Source organism: Sarcophilus harrisii, chromosome 1 (genome assembly GCF_902635505.1).
Source record: "Sarcophilus harrisii chromosome 1, mSarHar1.11, whole genome shotgun sequence".
In the NCBI taxonomy this organism is placed as follows: Eukaryota; Metazoa; Chordata; class Mammalia; order Dasyuromorphia; family Dasyuridae; genus Sarcophilus; species Sarcophilus harrisii.
The window spans coordinates 697,987,871-698,009,705 of record NC_045426.1 but is presented as its reverse complement, the minus strand read 5'-3'; the positions used below and the strand labels follow the sequence as shown (position 1 = coordinate 698,009,705).

The 21,835-nt window shown below is 34.7% G+C and overlaps 1 protein-coding gene across 6 annotated transcripts in view; it reads left to right on the top strand.

Moving 5' to 3' along the window:
* Positions 1–21,835, top strand: part of CIT (citron rho-interacting serine/threonine kinase) — a 151,200-nt gene that overhangs the window by 25,507 nt on the left and 103,858 nt on the right. For all 6 annotated transcript variants that reach the window (XM_031948704.1, XM_031948703.1, XM_023497176.2 and 3 more), the window contains exons 6-9: positions 7,230–7,372; positions 8,196–8,289; positions 12,426–12,629; positions 13,040–13,193. In XM_031948704.1, the coding sequence (XP_031804564.1) occupies positions 7,230–7,372; positions 8,196–8,289; positions 12,426–12,629; positions 13,040–13,193 (595 nt within the window). The remainder of the gene's footprint in view (positions 1–7,229; positions 7,373–8,195; positions 8,290–12,425; positions 12,630–13,039; positions 13,194–21,835) is intronic.

Below are 21,835 nucleotides of genomic sequence, written 5' to 3'. Positions count from 1 at the left end.
TTTATGAAGGAAAATGCTATCCACCTCTTGAAAAGAAACTGATCTATGGAAGTATATATGATAGGCTTTCACAATTTACATTTGCTTTCATAATTAAGAGAGGGAGCAAGATAAACTGAGACCCAAAATATAATCCCCAACTCCCTTGAAGAGAGAAAATAAAATCTTTGTTTTAAGTGGTTACTCTTTTTTTTTTTTTAAATAATAGCTTTTTATTTTCAAAATACATGTAAAGATAGTTATCAGCATTCATCCTTGCAAAACCTTGTGTTCCAAATTTTTCTCCCTCCATCCTCCCCTTCTGTAGATAGCAACTAATTCAATATATGTTAAATATGTGCAGTTCTTCTATACATATTTCCACATTTATCATGCTGCTCAAGAAAAATCAGATCAAAAAGGGAAAAAATGAGAAAAAAAAAAGCAAGCAAATAACAACAAAAAAAGTGAAATTACTATGTTATGATCTATATTCAGTCCCCCTAGTCCTCTTTCTGGATGTAGATGGCTCTCTTTATTGCAAGTCTTTTGGAATTGGACTGAATTATCTCATTGTTGAAAAGAGTTGATCATCATATAATCTTGTTGCCATTGTGTACAATGTCCTCTTGGTTCTATTTACTTCATTTCGAATCAGTGTATGTAAGTCTAAGAGGTTATTCTTAAGGGAAGAGGCAGCCTGGGAAATGTAGGTGATAGAAAAACAAAAGATATGAATAAAAATCTATTTAAAATGATAACCATATTTGTTATTTTGATCTCTGATGTAAGATAGGGGTTTAAGTATTTCTTTCTTTTTGGTTTTTAGGTATTCTTAAAGTTTATTATCTTTGCCATTGTTTTTCTTTCATTGGAACAGAGTATTTGGAAGACAAGAAGACATTAGATGGAAACTAGGCTTCTGTAGTATTGTTTTATTATTGTTTTGTGTTTGGTCTCTCTGGAGACATTAGTTTTTTCCTTTTCAGTTTTCTCCTTGGTAAAATGAGATATTAATACTTTTTATTGACCTTAATTCAATTGTATTGTTGCTTCAAGGAACTCCTGGATTTCTCAGTGCCTTTGAAATAGTTGTTTTGGGTCTTGGCCTTTTGCCACATTTTATTACCGTAAATGCATTTAGATCTCACCTGTGAGGAGCTGAGCTGTAGAATCCTAGGAAGGAATCACGATCATGGCTTCCTGCCTGTGGGAAAGAAAGCTACGGCTTGTAAAAATTGAGAAAATATTTGGAATGAAGCCCTTTCAGTCTCACAAACTGTAAGGATGTGGGTTTTTTGGTTTTGGCTTGGGCATTTTATCTAAAAAGCAGAATGGTGTCAAAATCAATCAACAAAAGTAGGAACTTCACACAATGAAGGCTTTTATGACTATTTATAGTTACAGTGTTCATTATCAAGAAAAAGATGACCAGATATCAGCAGAGTAAATTGCTGGCTAATTTATTGCCTATCATGCAAATGATGCTGTGATTTTGATGAGGTGTCTGCTCCTGGTTTCTTGAAGGTCACTGACTAGTGGAATGTGAACTATTTGGCAGGTTCTTTCAAGTCTAAAAGACTTTTGAACATGATATGAATGATAGCTTGTGTGTCTTTTGTACCCAATTCAGTTAAGCTTAGATGGCTTAGGATCAGAAGATTTGACCTCTAGTTGGAGTTTTTTGGGTGCTCCCTAACTTGTGAAATTGGTTTTGGATTTTGTGATCTAGAACCCCCTTCCCATCTTTTTCTGTGCCTTGTACTTGACACACCATCCATCACTTGCAGTCTGTAATTGCCCGAAATGTTTTTTCTCCTCATTGGGAAATCTCAGCTATGGCGAAAGAAGATTATCATTATCTTCAAGGGGTATGCTGGAAGTATGTGAAAGGATACTTAGCATTGCTTAACACAAGTGGTGTTTGTCATAAACACTATTTACATTTGATTAGTTCATCCTGGTACCCACATTTAATTCTACCTTTTCAAAGATGCTTTTGATAAAGTTCCTGTCCATGTGCTTGGGTGTAGTTGGAAACATCAACTTAGGCTCTGCAGTCTTACCCTGGGCACATGCAAAATTTACCCTTTTATTAGTATCCACAGCTGCTGTTTGAAAGAACCAGTCAGAAGAGTGCTCCAAAAAGAGCAAGTCCATTACAAGATGCTAGCTGCATGACAGGCTGGTTTGTTAGCCTGCTGCGTTTCTCAGCGATCTCCAGTTATACCATATTGCTTAATACTGTATTTAATTGAAAATAGTTATCTCATTTGCCACTACCACATTATTCTGAACTAAGGAGAAACAGGGGCTAGTGTTTTTACAAGTGTAGATACTGAGAGTTTAGAAACATTGATGATTAATCAGAATGTGAACTCAGCCTAGAGTTCTGCTGTTTTCTCTTTAGAGAACCATTACTGGAGGAATGGGGGAAGGAAATATGCTTAAGAAAGAGTAGGTTGCTGTAAGGTTTTGGTAGAAAAAAGATTTTGTGTGGGAAAAGAAAACAAATGAAGAAAAGCTTGAGGCAGAAGACAGCCCCTAGGGATAATAGGAACAAAAGGGAATGGCAAGTAGCAGAGAAAATAACCAGCCTGGATCTATTGGGTTGAGTTCCATCCTCCTTGAAATTAGGGGGTTGGACTGAATGAGCCCCAAAATCCCTTTCAGCTCTAAGACTATCTAAACCTCAAAGCTTTTTTCTGCCATTCCTGCTGGTGAATACCCTCTTGGGATCACAGTACCCAGCTGTTGTCTTGTTTCTGTAACTTGGCGCAGAGTGTTGTGATAAGTATTATTTTTCAGATATCTTGGATCGATTATATTTGATTACTTGTTAATGATTGTCTCTCACCCAGAGTATCAAATAAGATGTTTTGTAGCACTGAGCACCATGTCTGGCACATCCTGACCTTAATGCTTAGTAAAATTAATTGATGACCCTAATGAAATGACTGAAGAAGCCAGACATGGAGTCGATGAGGTCCTGAATGGTGTTTTGGACCGAGAAACTAAAACTAAAGAATTGATTTCTGAGGCTAGCAGACAGAAGGCACTGACGGAGATCAGTTTAGGTTCATAATCCCAGTCTCTGGGGAGGTTCCATTCAGAAATCCAAGTTATGTCAAACCTCTGAGACCCACCCTCTGTAGAGCTCTCGCTTTGCCAGGCCCTGTCAGAAATCTCAGGTTAAATTTTCCCTATAAAATCTACTTATGGGCTAGACCATGACTGCTGCCTTCCTTTGGGTCAGTCTGCTATGGCATTCTTCCTCGTGGGATCTTTCCCTTTCCCCTTCACCCATGCCACGTGGTATCTTTCCTAATTCTACAATGTTTCCCAACTCTACTTCTCCTCATAGCTAACTAAATGTACTTTTCAGGAACATATGCTCTCCCAACTCAATTTCATATTTACCAGTGTCTGTTGTATACCCTCATTTTGTCTGTAACCTCTCCCCCTAAATAAGTCTACCTTTTGTCAAAGAGAATGGCCATTGTAAATTCTTCACATGATCAAACCCCAACTTTTGGTATCTCCCATCATCTGGTATCTATATCATCTACATCATTTTGGTTCTTGAACCACATCATTTGATACCAAACCCCACATCATAAACCACATCAGTGTCTGCAGTGATTCCTGGTGTAACAGCTGTACAAGGTTAGCAGGATCCATTATAGAACTTTGATTTGGAGTTGACTGCTTTGGCAGTATTACTATTAGCTCCCTTGTAGGACATGTTGATTTTCTTGATTTGGTAATTTTTATCTTCATTTGGGGAATATCTCCAGAACTGATCAAAATAATGTGAATTTTTGGACAATTTTTGCTAAAAACATTTCCCCTTCTCTTCACTCCCAAACCATTTAGACTGTACATGTGGTCTCCATGGTGAATGTTGGTTTGATTCTTTGATCTTGTTGCTTTTTGCTTCTCTGCAGATTCTTCCTAGAAGTCCATGATTCATTAAGTGATAGGTTGTAGGGATATTCCAGGAGTGCAAGTGTTTAATATTTGAGGCCTATAGATACAGAATTTCCTCCATATCTGAAAGTACATTTTGACACTCATTGCTAAATTAGTGATGCCATTCAAGTTTCTTTCCCAGTCAAGGTATGGGGAATAGTCTAAAAGGCATCATCTATGCTGGAGTGATTAGCAATGCTAATGTGCATTTAGGAAATCAGAGGGCTCAAATAGCTTTTTTAGTAGTCCAGAGTAGAGTTTGCTAAATGTAACTACTGGAATCTTCAGCTAGAACAAATTTTGCCTAGATGATTTAAGTGAAAATCACTAGACATTTGCCCATTTGCTCCATAGGTGGAACTTGTTTTAATGGGAACAGCTGTTTTGGTGTCTGCAACTTGTTTTCTGTAGGAATGTATTCTTTAAGCTCTGAAACTAGCTGTAGGAAGTTAGTAACATTATCAGATCCACATCTTAGAAAAATCATAGTCCATTGTTTTTTCCCCCTCAACGATATTTTATTTTTTCAAATAAATGTAAAGATAGTTTTCAACATTCATTTTTCTAAGATTTTGTGTTCCAAATTTTTTTCCCTCCCTTCTTTATATCTCCTCCTCAAGACAGCAGCCAATGTGATATAGGTTATACGTGTACAATTCTTTTAAACATATTTCCATATTTGTCATGTTGTGCAAGAAAAATCTGACCAAACCATGAGAAAGAAAAAACAAATAAATCAAAAAGTGAAAGTATTATGTTTCGACCCACATTCAGTCTCTGTAGTTCTGTCTCTGAATGCAGATGGCATTTTTCATTCCAAGTCTATTGGAATTGTTTTGGTTCAATATATTGCTAAAGGAACTAAATCTACCATAGTCGATCATCACATAATCTTGCTGTTACTGTGTACAATGTTCTAGTTCTGCTCCCTTCATTTAGCATCAGTTTATATCAGTGTTTCTAGGTTTTTCTGAAATCAGCCTGCTCATCATTTCTTTTTTTTCCCCAATAGTATTTTATTTTTCCAAATACATACAAAGATAGTTTTCAACATTTACCTTTGCAAAATCTTGTGTTCCAAAATTTTCTCCCTCCCCTCTCCTTCCCCAAGACAGCAAGTAATCTGATATATGTTAAACATGGGCATTTCTTCTAAACATATTTCCATATTCATCATGCTTCAAATTATCCCTTCAAATCATTCCCATCAAATCAAAAGGGAAAAGCATAAGAAAGAAAAAAAATCAAGCAAACCAACAACAACAAATGAAAATACTATGTTTTGATTCATATTCAGTCTTCATAGTTCTTTCTCTGGATGCTGATGGCACTTTCCATCCACATCTATTGAAAGTGCTTTGAATCATTGCATTGTTGAAAAGAGACAAGTTTATCACAGTTGATCATCATATAATCTTGTTAATATGTATAATGTTCTCTTGGTTCTGTCACTTTACTCGGCAACAATTCATCTAAGTCTTTCCAGGCTTTTCTGAAAGAAGCTTGCTTATCATTTCTTATAGAAGTATAATATTCTTTTCATTTATATACCATAGTTTATTCAGCCATTCCCCAACTGAGGGGCATCCACTCAATTTCCAATTCCTTTTCACTACAAAAAGGACTGCTACAAACATTTTTACACATATAGGTTCTTTCCCATTTTTTATGGTCTCTTTGGAATACAGACCCAGTAGTGACAATGTGGATCAAAGGGTATACAGTTTGATAGTTCTTGACATAGTTCCAAAATGCTCTCCAGAATGGTTGGATCATTTCACAAGTCTAGCAACAAGTGCATTGTTTTCTTATAATTTTCGGAAGATGTGTTTTTCTTTGAAGGAAATGTTTTTTAGTATTAATATTTAGTACAACTTCAGGATAAGATATAGAATATAACTTTTTATGATCAGTTTTTAAATTCATAAAGGAAACTGTTCTAGTAGCTACATATGGTTGACTGTCCCAGCATTCCAGAATCATTTCCTTCTTAGAGAGTCTCTGAATTATCATATCTTTTAATACAAGCAGAATGGAAAACACAGTTATGATATGTCATCATGTATAAATGGCTTTTATTTTTAGAGAACTGAGTTTTTAAAGTATGAGTTCTTTAGTTGTGTTTCCTTTTTTCTCATTCTTTTTTTTTTTTTTGGATATTAGAACATTTGAATATTAGCATATATATTTAAAACACATTCACCCACATATTCTTCACCAAAACTGAGTCTGATAAGTAAGTTAGATTTATTTTGGCAGGTGGTACTAAAGGACTGAGGTGAGGTCTCTTGTGAAGGAAAGAAATTCACATGTTAACCCCTATAACAGATTATTTTTCTCTTAATAGTATTTTAAATTGGATAGAGTAATAAGCTCTTGATAGAATATAAACACCTTGAGGGGAAGGTTTTTTATTTTTTTATTTTTATCTTTGGATTATAAATATTGGTGTTTCAGTACCATCTACAGTTGAGGTGCTTTTTAAGGCATAGGGTCATCATAAATCTAGAGCTGAAAGGGGACCTTATAGGTTATTAACACTGAACTGAATTCTCATTGGTCCATAATTGATATGTAAGGTCTTCTTTCTGATGAAATTGTTCTACCCAAACTGCTATAGCACCTGATATTGGCTCTAGAATTGATATGACTATCTGGGTTCTTTGTTGTAGGGGTTTGCTTTAATATTAGACCAGAATTAATTGGTTTGTTATGGCTTGGGTTGGTGGTAATAATATTGTGAACTTGAAGCAGAAATACTTTTTGTAATATTTAAAAGTTTTTTTATGTGTTGTCTCCTGTATTAGACTGTGAACTCCCTGAGAGCAGGGACTGCCTTTTTCCTTTTTTTTTTTTTTTTTTAATATCCCCAGATCTTAGCCCAGTACTTTGCATGCAGTAGGCATTTAATAAATGCTTATTAATCAAAGTGCTATACAAATGTGAAATTATTAATAAGAACAAAAATAACTCAGATTTCCTTTTCTTCCTCATTATTATTTCTAATCTAGGCAGCTGACAGCTTTTTCCTTGTCTTCAGGAACTTTTAAATACCTTTGTATAATTTTATTTTAAATCATATTAATATTTTTTTTGACTATATCACATACTCAATGTAATACAAAGAGATGTTTTTCTAAAGAGATGTGATCTTTAAAATGCCACACATCTTCATAGCTTCATGGAAGAATTGTATCATGTCAGAGTTTTCATTTGAGGACTTAATTTAGGATTTCTAGTTATCATATGTGATTAAACAGTTTTGTCTTCTCTAACAGGTTATGGAATATCTGCCTGGAGGGGATCTGCTATCACTCTTGAATCGCTATGAGGATCACTTAGATGAAAATATGATGGAGTTTTATCTTGCTGAGCTGGTTTTGGCCATTCATAGTGTTCATCAAATGGGATATGTCCATCGGTCAGTGAGTATTCTTTAGTAGCTCAGTAAAAATTTGTTCTTTGTAAAAAAGAAAAAAGTGCAGTAAATTATTAGTGCCTCAAATGAGTATACACTCCAATTCTGAAGCAATCTTACAGGTAGCTGGATAAAAGTAAACTTTGTAAAGTGATGGGTTACCTTGACAAGAGGAACCACATGCAAGGTCACCTTTATTTAGAACAGAGAGCTTGACAACCTCGATAAAAGCTCTTTGGGTTATAGAGGAGAAAAATGAAATTTCTTTTTCTAAAGAAAGAAGTGCTGGTAACTTTTGGCATTAAATAGAAGAGAAAAGCTCTAGAATATCATAGAGTTTGTTTAATATTGTGCTAATAAGTGATTAAAGATATCTAGTGGAATAGAATCATAGCCTTTCTGATGATACCCAGTTTTCCCCATCTATTTGTTTATATTATTTTATACATATCCGTGTAGGGCAGTATAGTGGAGGAGACTAAGCACTAAGCAATGGATTGTGAGTTAAAGTCAGGTTTTATGTAGCTTTCTTTTTTTCTGGGTGTTCTTAGGAAAGTCATTTATTGACTGGCCTTAGTTTCTTTATCTATTAAATAAAGAAGTAGGTTTTTTCTGACTACAATTTTATCATATTTCCCAAACGACTTCCTTTTGTTTTAATCTAGTTCAAAAACGTGTGCTCATATTTTACTAATGATTTATTGCACTCTCTATCTCTAAAAACATACTTAGGTGTTTGACAGAATTGGCAGCTCAGTGTAGGAATTCCTCATTAGTGCCGAGAGTAGCAGTGGTCTTTGAGTTTTTGAGTTTGACTTTCTTACAGAGACATCAAACCGGAGAACATTCTCATTGACCGAACAGGACATATCAAGCTGGTGGATTTTGGAGCAGCTGCCAAAATGACTACAAGTAATACGGTAATGAATTTAGAAAAATTTGGGGGAGAAATTTTCCTTTGTGTTTTGGGAGGTAGTTTCGCTTATACCTTCTCTGTGTGGTTTTCTTTATATGCAATAACACAAAGCATATTGCCTGAAGGTACCTAAAGTGTTAGGATGTATAGGTTCACAGTCATGATCTAGTTTGATTTTTCCACTTTGATGGAGCCATTCCTTCCATTAGTACACATCAGCACCTTCATTCCTTGTTATCCCCTGTGATATTCATCCAAGGGCTCTCATGTAATGCAAATTCCATTTGATCTTTTTTTATCTCAGGCATTTGGGAGTAGGTGACTTGCCCACAGTCACTCAGCTAGTAAGTGTTTGAGTTCAGATTTGAACTCAGATCCTCCTGACTCTAGGCCAGTGCTCTATCTTCATTTGGCATTTTAATAACTCACAGCTATGGGTATAATATTCAGGTTCTGTCTTTTAGTCCTCACTTTTTGCTGTATTACTGGACTACTTTCTTCTATTATATATTTATTTTCTTGATGATCTCTCTTGTATCATTTCTTGTTTGCAAGACATTGGTTGTATGTCTCACTTCACTTATGTTGATAAATATGCTTCTAGTGCCTTTTGGGGCATATGCAATTTGGATTCTTTGAAGAATATGATATTTTATGATTCTATCCATTGGAATCATCAGAAGAATATTGATGTTAGATGCATGTCTTTTTTGTGTTCAGTGAGCATTTTAGGATTAGGGAAGATACTGCTCATTTTATCAGATGTAATTAATAGATAGAGCTTGTCATGTGTATACACACACACACACACATACACAATTACACTAATTCAGTGTACTGGCTATTCAATTATGGGGAGCATATGTTCATTTGTTATTTCTTCTGTGTGGATTTCTAGGCTGATACCTTTTGATTAATTTTGGATCTCATGAGAAATCCCTGTAATATGCCAGGACTTGATATGATCAAAATAGAACATTTGGAGGTTTTCACCATCTATTGATTATCTTCTTTTCCATTCTTTCATTCATTCATTTATTTATATATTTTTTGGAGTAGGTGAAAGAAGAGATTCTTTGCCTCAGTTGCTACCTAGCCTTAATCACTGAATGTGTGTGACCTCAGTTAAACTGAGACCTGTTGAAGACCTTAGGCTTTTAAGGTCTCCTAGCATCCAGGGCCATCTCCAATCGTCTTGGTCTGTATCTGACCTTTGGACCCAGACAGCTCTGGAGGGGAAAGTGAGATAGGTGACCTTGCCCAGCCCTCTCTCACTTAAAATTAAATTCACTTGCATGTCATGGCTTCACCTCCCTGATGCCATGATGCTCCTAGAGAATGAAGGACAAATAACACCTTGTGCACTGCCTGACCTGCAAAAATACTTCCTGTTTATTAATTTGATTTGATCCATATCAGAGATAGTATAGTTCTTCTCTCCCTCCCTCCTTCCTTTCCTTCTTTCCTCCCTTCCTTTCCTTCCTTCCTTCCTTCCTTCCTCTCTCCCTCCTTCCCTTCCTTCCTTTCTTCCTTCCTTCTTTCTGTCTCCTTCTGTCTCCCTCCCTGCTCAAGGTACCTGTGAACTTAGTTTGGGGTATCTTGTCAGGTTTTTTGTAGGATTTCTCTCTGATGTCATTCTTTATAGTAGATGTGTTGGCACATAAACTGCAGTGATTTCCTGATGATCTGTTTCTTTATGCTCATTGTGAACACCACGAAAATGGTATGATCAAGAATCCAATGAAATGACGTTTCTTATTCCTTTGGGTCTTGGCTAAAATATCTTTTGCCCATTTCTATCTTTGCTTCTCCAAGGAGAATCTACAAGCTGTCTTTTTATTTAGCAGTGACTTCGTCATGCCTTCTGGTTTCATCTATAGCAGGAGTGTTGATAAGAATGTGGTTCAGTTCGCTTCAGTACAACTTTTGCTTGCTGATTACTGGACAAAGAAAATATAGTGTGATATCATCTATGAATAGGAGCAGTGGAGGACTCAACAATCCATAGTAAATACTCTTCAGATTGGGCTCTGCTGGATTTCTTTCATGTCTCTGGGTTATGGAAGAATGGTCTGCCTTCTGAGGAAGTTAAGAGGGGTAGAACTTGCCATTGAATCCAGATGGACCTGTCTCCTAGGTGAGCAGGCTCAGAATCTTGAAAGATACATTAACTCATATCTCCTTTGCTTTTTGTGTTTTCTGGGAATAGGCCAGTAGTCCAAACTAGATACCCTAATCAAGTTGGATGCTGCTTTGGTAAAGACACTTCCTAAATAACTATTTGCCTTTAGGACCAGATTTTTAAGTAGTATAGTATGATATTTTCTCTTGTCTTCAAATCAGTTTGTACATCATAAAAATATGTGCGAAGACTTACTTGTTGATCTCTGAACATCTTTTAGTAGGGCACAAAACCTGCTAATCAAAAGGATTAAAATGCAAACTGCCTGATTGAGGTATCATTGAATGACATTCATGTGTGGTCAGTTGGTGAATTGTATCAGTCATGTCAGACCCCTTTCTTGGTTTGATGAAGGGTGGGGCTGTAGAGAGAAGTTAAAGAAAGGAATCTGAGGAGATACTTCTCTGACTGTACAGTTTTGACTTTAGCAAATGTTATCTTTGTGTGTGTTGGTCTTTATTGTTGTTTGTGATGGATAATGTGAGCAACTGAGTGGGAATATTGAAAATGATGATATCACTTTTCTGTTATGCAATTTTCAAATCCTGCTGACGGAATATGTGCCAAGTGGCTTGTCAGTTTGTCGATAATATGTGGAGATTGATCATTCAGCTCTGCCTTGATAGTTTGAGATCATTTGTTTTAATAAATAAGATGAGAAGTTCAGTCATATCCCTAATATTGTATCTGATAAGATACCCATTGTTTCTTGAGAGGCAGCATGATGAAGGAGAAAAGAGACTATTGCTCTTGGGGCACCAAGAGCAGGGTTTAAATGCACTGGCCAAATCACTCTACTTGTCTTGAGTCTAGTTTCCTCCATTTGCAAAGTAGGTACAATGATGATCTTACTGTTTCCCTCTCAGGGTCTCAGAATTCTGTATCCCCACTACCAAAGATCATGCACATAAAGCATTTTGACATTTTAAAATCAGTTTGCTCTTATTACTATGATAATGGTGTGACTGGAGTGAAGTGATGGTACAGATTAACCAAAAAGTCTTTGTTGAGATGCATTATGATTTTATTTGCTTTGATATAATTTTGAATATTAATTCAAAAAATGAATTTGTATTTTTTGACTACATATAAACTGAAAGAAGAATTTGGTTTGGGAGTATAATCTCAGGCAAATAACAGACAAATTAGATTGCTGGGTTTTTTGTTTTTTTTACATAATTAGGAGATGGCCATTAATTTTAAAAATGATAAATTTATTTTGTTAACTATTTCCTAGTTACATATAACAATTTTTTAAACTTACATTTATAATGATTTTGAGTCCCAAATTCATTCCCTTCTTGTCCCACCCCTACTTCTTATGGAGGTAAGCATATGAAGTCCAAAACATTTCCATGTTAGCATGCTGTAAAAGAAAATAAAGACCAAGAAAAATAAAATTAGAAAAATTCTTCAGTCTACATTCAAAATTCACCAATTCTCTCTCTGGAAAGTGGATAGTAGTTTTTATCAAGAGTTTTTTTTAGAGCTGTCTTGATCAGAGTAGCTAAGTCTTTCCCAGCTGATATCTTTAAAATATTGCTGTTACTGTGTATAATGATCTCCTGGTTCTGCTCACTTCACTCTGTATTAGTTCATTTAAATTTTCCCAGGTTTTCTGAAACTGTCCTGCTCATCATTTCTTATAGCACAGTAGCATTTCATCATAATCATATGCCACAACTTATTCAACCATTCTTTATGGGCATTTTCTTGGTTTTCAGTTCTTTACTACTGAAAAGAGACTGGCTATAAATATTTTTGCACAAATAGATCCTTTCCCCCTATTCTTTGATCTCTTTAGGATATAGGCCTAGTAGTGGTATTGCTCTGTCAAAGGGTATACATTTTTATAACTTTGGGTGTAGTTCCAAATTGTTCTCCAGAATAATTGAATTGATTCATGACTCCATCAAGAATAGATAATTTATATTAATTTTAAAAAATTATTTTGTTAGGTGAACTCTAAACTTCCTATTGGGACACCTGATTACATGGCACCAGAAGTTCTGACAGTGATGAATGGAGATGGAAAGGGCTTCTATGGACCTGAATGTGATTGGTGGTCATTGGGAGTCATTGCTTATGAAATGGTTTATGGAAGATTACCTTTTACTGAGGGGACCACAGCAAAAACTTTTAATAATATCATGAATTTTCAGGTAAATAATTATTTGCAATACATTTTAGCATTTTACCTGAGAAAGAGAAAATATAGTTAACATTAGAAATTCTTTTGAATGTTTGATTCATGCCAGAGGACATCCATTCTTTCAGAAGGTATAATTATTCTGATATGTCAGAGTTTTGCTGAAGTTGTTCTTGAATCATTTTTGAGAAGATGTCCTCCTCATGTGATTATCATTGTTGAGTTTAAAAAAATTGGTGATGTGAAGAGGTCATTTATTTTGGGAAGGAAGCTGTTTGTTCCATTATGAAATGAATGTTGCAGAGTGTCTATTTCTTAAATAAAATTGTGAATGAGTTATGAATGAATGAAAGGTACTAGCTTAATGTAAGGTCAAGATAAATAGAATCATCATTACTAATACTTTTTTTCCTTTGAAAACAGCGGTTTCTGAAGTTCCCAGAAAACCCCAAAGTTAGCAGTGAATTTCTTGATCTGATTCAGAGTCTGCTGTGTGGACCAAAAGAAAGGCTGAATTATGAGGGTCTTTGTTGCCATCCATTTTTCTCAAAAATTGATTGGAATAACATTCGTAACTGTAAGTAGAATTGGTTTCATTAAATTTCAGATTCAGGCATTACTAAATATCAGTGAAGTGAGATTTTCTGAACTTGTTCTGGATGAGAGAATCTGGCATAAATTACATAGATAAATGGTTTGCTTTTTTAAGAACGTAGAAAAGAATAATATCATAGCTGTCATTGAGTAAAAATGACATCAAAAAAAGTTGGCAAAGAACAGGGCCAGTCATGAAACTTAGTTCTTACATGTCAGCTGAACTTTATCCCACCCATTACTTTAGGATCATATAGTGATGGAATTGGAAGGGACTGTGTTGCACGTGCCTGCATGTGTGTGGGTGTCTTTGTGGTCTTCTGTTTGACAGGCTTCATCTCTGATAAAAAACAGATGATGGTATTTGCTCATTTATCCTTCATATGCCAAAAAAAAAAAAAAAAAAAAAAACAACCCAAAAAACACCAACCCACAAAAATTGAAGAATCATTCATAGACATTCACTACTGGAAGGAGCCTTCGAGATCCTTTAAGCCAGTCCCTTCATTTTACAGAAGAAGAATGTGAGATCCAGAAAGGGGGATTGACTTGCCTGTGATTAGTGTCTCTAGTGTCTCTAGTTAGTGGTGAAAGAGCTTTGTTCTCATTATCCTCAGGCCTCTACAAAGAGAAATCCTAAAATCATGCAGAATCTGCAGGAGGTGGAATGACATGCCACAATTTTATAATGATGATTTCTTTTTTTTTTTTTTAATTTTTAATATCTTTTTATTTACAAGTTATATGCATGGGTAATTTTACAGCATTGACAATTGCCAAACCTTTTGTTCCAATTTTTCCCCTCCTTCCCCCCACCCCCTCCCCCAGATGGCAGGATGACCAGTACATGTTAAATATATTAAAGTATAAATTAAATACAAAATAAGTATACATGTCCAAACTGTTATTTTGCTGTACAAAAAGAATCGAACTCTGAAATATTGTACAGTTAGCCTGTGAAGGAAATAAAAAATGCAGGTGGGCAAAAATATAGGGATTGGGAATTCAATGTAATGGTTCTTAGTTATCTCCCAGAGTTCTTTCTCTGGGTGTAGCTGGTTCAGTTCATTATTGTTCTCTTAGAATTGATTTGGTTCATCTCATTGTTGAAGAGGGCCACGTCCATCAGAATTGATCATCATATAGGATTGTTGTTGAAGTATAATGATGATTTCTGAAACCTGCCTAATTAAGAGTCGTTATGATCACTTGTTTCTAGATCATTGTTATATGATTTCAGAATTTTGGCCACTGTAATTTTTGTCCCATATTGTAAATAAATAATCTATGACAAAATAGATAGCATTTCTTTTTAGCTGGCAAGGTAAGCATCAATGCGTGTGTGTTAAAATCTAAAGTAAGAAATCATAAAATCATAGATCAAAAAAGATTGTCTGAATGGAGCAGCAATTTGATGAAACATCTGAATAGTGGCTTTTGGGAGGTCATGAGCTTCTTTCACTATTAATTCAGCATGAAGCAAAAACTTGATGGTTTCTAGTTGCAATCCACTTTGATGATGTAACTTTCCATTCAAACATTTCCATCTACAAATGATATAAATTGTATACTTGCTGTATAGTTGATTTTTTATTTTCCTGCTAAAAGCTTGGATCAGATTTTTTTATTTTAGTATTGTTTAGCATCATTCCCTAATCTCTTAGAAACAATCAGCATATTACCTGTTTAATTAAACTAAATTAACTTAAGTTTCACTTATTCAGTGTACAAGGATTCATTATTTGAATAACTTTAGTAGTCTGTTTGCAGTGTTTTTTCTGTTATGTCAGTCTTGTCAGCTAGGAAGGGTCTGAGACCAGAAGTGAAATCATGTCTTCCTGACCCTGTGCCCACTGATGTGTCACCTAGCTTTCATCAAATGACCTCTAAAATCCCTTGCAATTCTTGACTGGATTTTGACTTGATTCTGTATCATTACAGCTATACAAAAAGAAGACATTAAAAAAAAATTGGTGATACTAAAGTAAGAGTGTGCTAGAATCCATAAGTGACAGAGAACCTAGGACTGATTTCTCAAATACAAATTTCTCAAATCTTATGAGATATGCCTAGGAAACAAAAGTCCTTGATATCAGAAACATAGCCAGTGGCAACAACATTCCTAGGCAGACCAGAATTAAATTGAAATATAACTGGAAAATATTTAGTGAAAAAAATAAAAATAAGTAACACACAGATGATATATTTTAAAACTAAATCAATATATTCTGGCAGGGATCTTATATATGGACTAGTAGCTCCATGTTTAGTTACTCTGAAAATATTGTTCAGACTTGTCCATCAGATTGTATAAATGGGTTCCTGACATCCTTTTATGATTCTTTTAATAAGTAATGAGATAAAATGATTTTTCATTCAGTTATTTGCCTATTTGAAAATGGATTTAGCTTGACTCATTTTTTCTTAGTTTTTAGTGTCTTGTTCAATGTTCATATCAGTCTTTTTCCCATTGACAAGTCATCTTGTTCCATAGTTTACCCTTATTGATTCAATTATCTATACCTGGATATTACATAAAATTTTCTGTCAACCCTTTAACTTACTCTCTTGTCTCAGTCCCATGAAGATCCATGTCTCATACATATTTCAAATGAGCAATTTTTTCGACCTTGAAACTTTTCATCAAAGCTGCCTTAATTTTCTTTATAGCCAACTTCATTGTCAGTGTCATTGTCTATTCATTCAATATTTTAAATCGATAACATCCAAAGTTTTTCTGACTCATTTCTATCTTTGAATTAGCTGTTTAATCTGGACACTTCTTTTTTGTATAGTATTTCTTGTTTGTAATTTTTTCTGTATCACGCTTACCTTAGTATTGGAGCTTGTTATTTCTTACCTGAACTGTTACACCTTTTTCTCACCAGATTTTCAGTACCAGTACTTTGCAGTGTATCTTTGCCATCCCAGCTGAAATGATTTGGTGGCTTTGATCATGCTATTTCATTTCATTAAAGCTTGGTAATTCTTTTCTTTTTGTTTTCCACATTTTGTTTTGACACAAGTCCAGTATGAAGCAGTTTCTCTCTTCTTCTCCCCAAAAACATCAGTTCTTAACAGAAAGGAAGAATGTTTCCTTTAACTTTGACAAAATGATATTGCTATTGACTTTGTATTTGACCAGTTTTGTTGTCTCTCCATTTTGGTTTTATTTACTTTGCTGTTCTTGTATATTGTTCTTTTGTTTCTTTCTAGTACTTCAGGTAAGTCTTATGTTCCTTGAATTTTTCATATTCATCATTCCTTAGGGCATATTTTGTCAGCTATTCCTTAGTTGCTGGATGCATTTTTTTTGTTTTCAGCTTTTTATTCTTACCAATAGAGCTGCCAGGAATACTTTTGTATATGTGGGTTTTACTTTTTTATTGGTTATCTTCTTGGTGGGGGTAGGAATAATTTCAACAACAGTGAATTATTAGGCTTGCTTCTTTTCTACAACTCCTCCCATGATGAGCTTTCTTTCTTTTTATCATCTTAGATCACTTGATTTTTGTATAGTGATAACTCAGTCAAAAAAAATTTTTTTTCTGATTTAAATATCTTTTCAGATGGTTAATAGTTTTTATTTTTTAGCTAACTCCATTGGCTGCTTTTTTTTTTTTTTTTTACTGGGGAATAATTCTTAATTTTATATCTTCACTAAACATTTGTAGATGTCACATTTTTATCAGACTTATTTCTTGCAAAGACATTTTCCCCAAGTCCATTACCTTTTGATTATGTCTGTGTTAGTTTTATAATATATGAAAAAATTTAAATTTTATATGATCATTTTGCTATTTCTTCTGTTGTCTTCTTCATTGTTCTATCTTCATTCTTCATTGTCTTCTATCCTTTTATCTAGTTGTAGATTTTTCCCTAATTGTGAGTGATATATATTTATTATTTTTTTATATATTTACCTATTTGGAATTATTTTGTGGAGTAAGGTAAAAGATGCATTCTAAAACCATTTTACAGCAAACTGCTTTCTGGTGGTTGTGTCCTTGGACTTTTTGAAACTTCTTTGCTATGGCTTTCTATTCTTGAGAACAAATGCAGATTTATCTTTACCGGTGTAGCTGAGATTATTTCAGTTTCCTCATCACTTCCTATTGTCTTTCTTGTCCCATATTTGTTTTAGGCATATTTCTTTGTCCTTTCTTTAGTATCCCATGTCTCAACCCAATTACTGAGGCTTTGCTAAAGTGGTATCCTTAAGAATGGAATATGCTCTTTTTTTTTTACCCTAGATTTCTCAGTCTTCTCTTTTCTTTATCATATGAAGCACAGCTGAAATTTCATCAACTTCATGAAGGCTTTTGCAGTGATCACAGTAATTTACTGTATCTTCTAGCTTTGTCTAGTCTGGACATGAAATCTCTATGACCACTTTCTTTGATCTTTATCCCAGTTATATATTTATCTTCATTGCCTTTCCTGTGGTCTTTGTGTGATATACCTTTGTCTTTGTTCATGTAGAAGTGTGACCATATCAATGGCTTAAATTTTAACCAAAAAGATGTTAATGACTAGTTCTTCTATTTCTTTTGTTTATCTCCTATTACAGTGTACCATTAGTCACTTAAATCCTTTTTGTTGGTGGTAAAAATCTTGGTAACCAGAAGTACTGTTTAGAAGATGAAATTGAAAATGTTTGACTTAATATTTATTGAATGCTCATTGTAGTCCTGGCATAGTTCTGAACAGATTCGTTGTCATCATCAAACAACATTTGTTTATGTTCTTTTTTATGTATATGGCACTATAATAACTGATACTTACATTAACAGCTCTAAAACTGTCTCCAAACTTTGGTCTGATTAAAACATCCTGGGATTTACATGGGATAGGTTTAGACACTTTTTTTCCTACTCCATGATGATCAATACAAAAAGGTACTTTAGTGAACTGGAGTTAATGCATCTCACAAATGGGTCTCATTTATTGTGATGCTTACCACATTTTAGCAGGATTAAAAAGCCTTTTAAATGCTTTTTTCCCTTCAATTAGTCTCTCAAATAGTTGTCTGATGTAAAACAACAGCAAAGAAAAACAGGAAACAAGAATTTCACATTGCCGTTGTTTTATGGATGCCATCTTTTAATGTCAGGCAATTCTACATGCCTGTCATAAACCTCTTGTGTTTTCACACCATTTTTTCTTGTCTTCAACAAACAAACTCATAGAAGGACATTAGTTACTTATCAACTCTCTTATTCATACTAATGTAAACTTAAAAATAATTAAATAAAATAGAAATTAAGAACTTTTATATGCAGAATGTTAGTTTAAAAACTTTTAATTTACTTTGATTGTCTTTTTACCTTTTTTTTTTTTGTCAAATCCTCTTAAAATGTGGCATCTCAAATTAGATGTGATTTTGCAATAAGAATTTCCATCTAATTTCTTTTTGGGCAAAGAGATATGCCAAATCTGAATTTGTCAGAAGTGTTCTTAGACATCATATGCATTAACATATTTTACTAGTATATAGATTTTTTTTTTTTACAATAGTATGTGATTATTGAGTAGATTGACAGTGGTTTTGCAATCACATATTATAATCAGCAGTGATATTTGAAAGGACATGGAAGGAGGTAGAGTCAAGATGGAGGAGTGAGAGGAAGCTGTACAGCCTACTTCTTACCAAACTTTTCCTATAATGATCTAGAAAGTGAGACTAAACTGTATTCTGATTGGGAAAGCTAAGAAAAAGTGAATCATTTTTCCAGCCTCAGGTGGCTTAGTGAGATAGAGAAAGTCTGTGAATCCTAGCGATGAGGGTCTGACCAAAGAGAGAGTAGGTGGCAGAAGTATCCTCACACCCAAGAACCAGAGGGCTGAGACAGAGCATTAGAGCAGGAAGTATCAAGCAGAAAGATCCATGGGGATCCCTAAGCTAATGCTGGTACATGGATGAGTGATACCTGGCAGTTAGCTCTGTTGCTTTTTCCCCAGTTCTAGGCCACAGATCTAAAATTGAAAGAAACCGTCAACAAGCATTGTCTTTAGCTCTGCACTTGCTCTGAGCAAGGAACAAGTAGCAGAAATGTTGAATGGCTGTGATTCCAGGAGTGGAGCTGGGATTCACTTCTTTAGCTTTTAGCCCAGCATGTAAACCTGTATTAGAATAAACAGGATTGGAGTTCCAAACCATAGCAGAGCAGGATGTTCAGCTGCTTTGAACCACAGAACTTCTCAATGAGCTAATAATGACTGAGACCAGTAGCAGTCTACAGAAACTCTCAAGGACAAGTCTACAGACCTGACTCTTTCAGGAATTTGTAGAGCTTAGACAAGAAGGAAAGTGAACAGAATTCTCAGGGGAGATCACACCATTTTAGGAGCATTAAAAGATTGCAGACCCCTAGCCTGACTTGAAAACAATATAAGAACCAAATTGAACAGACACAAAGTGTGTGCAGAGCCTAGTACTAATGTAAAGACCAAAGTGAAAGAGTGAGAAGAATGAGCAAACAAAAAAGTCTTACCACAGAACAATTAAGGCAACAAGGAAGCTCATGGCACAAATAACAAGAATGATTTGAAAACTTCTGTAAGCAAAACCCCAAAGAAAAATGCATATTGAGCAGAAGCCAAATGTAAGTTCCTGAAGGAGTTAAAAAGCAAGAGTTAAAAAATTGAATGAAAATTAAAGAGGAAAAAATGGGAAAAAAGTAAGAGCTAGGGAAGAAAAATATGAAAAGAGAAGTAAAAGCTTTGAAAAAGTGGTATGAAACCACAATAAAGAAAATAACTCTGAAAATTAGAAGTGACCAATTGGAAACTAATGATTATAAAACATCAAAAAATAATAAGACAGTCAAAATCTGGAAGAAAAGAAGCTGTAGAATGTCTTGTAGGAAAAACAATTGATCTGGAAAACAGATTGGAGAGAGATAATTTAAGAATCATTGGAACTGAAACACATAAGCAAAAAAGAACTAGACATCATATTTCATGAAATCATAAAAGAAAACTGCCCAAATATCTTAGAACCAGATGATAAAGTAGAAATTGAAAGAATCCATCAGTGGGCTCCTGAAAGAAACTTCAAAATAAAAACTCCCAGGAATATTAAAGCAAAAGCCCAGTTCTCACAGAAGGGAAGATACTGGAAATAGAAATAAAGAATTCAGGTACAAAGGAGTCAAATCACATAAGATTTAGCATCCAGTGCTCCAAAAGGGTGGAGATCTTAGAATATGATGTTACAAAAGACCAAAGATCTAGGCCTTTTAGAATAGCCTTCTCAGCAAAACAGTATAATTCTTCAGGAGGAGAATGGATATTTAACGAAATAGACTTCTGAATATTCCTGATGAAGAAATCAGAAGTAAATATATAATTTGACAGGTATCAAGAGAACCATGAAAAGTCAAACATGCATGAGTAGTCATTTGGGACTAAATTACACTATTTAGAACCTTAAATGTTGTAGAGGTATTCTAATTAGACAGAGAGGGCCTGGGAGTCATTCTATTATGTTTTGGTGATTTCAGAAAAAGCACCCTGCCCTGCCTGGAAAGGGCAGGCAAGAGGAACATAGAATGGTAGAATGTGGAAGGAAGAGGGAAAATGGAGGAAAATTATCACATAAATGGGGTGTAAAACAGAAGCTTAGACACACAAGTTGGGAATAGTGGGAAAGGAGAAGAAGACATTGAACCTCACCTTTAATTGAACAAGATAATGAAAGGAAAAATATTCATACATATAAGTTGAGTAGAGAAATACTTCAGGGCAGGTAGATGGCACAGTGGCCCTAAAGTCAGGAGGACCTGAGTTCAAATTTGGTCTCAGATACTTAACACTTCTTAGCTGTGTAACCCTGGGCAAGTCACTTAACCCCAATTGCTTCATTCCACTCCCCCCCCCCCCCCCAAAAAAGACAGAGGAACGCATCTCACTTTACAGGGTTATAGGAATTAAAGGAGTTAAGGGAAAGTGAAAAAGAGAAGAGGAGGGTGTATTAAGGGAGGCATTAATCAGAATCAAAACATATTCTTAAAGAAGGAACAGAGAAAAAAAGAAGGAAGAGCATCAGGAAATAGGTTGGAAAGAAATACACAGTTAGTATTCATAATTGTTAATGTGAATGGCATGAACTTGCCCACAAAACAAGTTAACAGACTGGATTAGAAACCAGAATCCAAATTACATGTTATTTACAAGAAACACACTTGAAACATAAAGATAATAATACAAAGTTAAAATAAAGGGTTAACACAGAATCTATTACATTTCAGCTCAAGTGAAAGAGCTTGGAAAATAAGAGCAGTATCACAAGGTTGAAGAAAAGAAATTGTCTCAAATGTTTAAATAGAGAACAGAACATAGCTCTAAATTATAGGCCAGTGAGCTTGAGTTCAATTCCTGGAAAAATTCTAGAACAGATCATTAAAGATGGTTTACAAACATCTAGATGGGAAAATGTCGATTACATGGTTTCAAGAACAGGACTCATCTTACTTCCTTATTTGACAGGATTACTAAACTAATAGATAAAGGGAATGCCATGGGCATAGTTTACCTAAATCTTTAGCAAACATTTTGAAAAAGCATCTCCTGCTTTTCTAGTGGAGAAAATGAAGTGACATGGATTAGAAGATGATTCAAAAC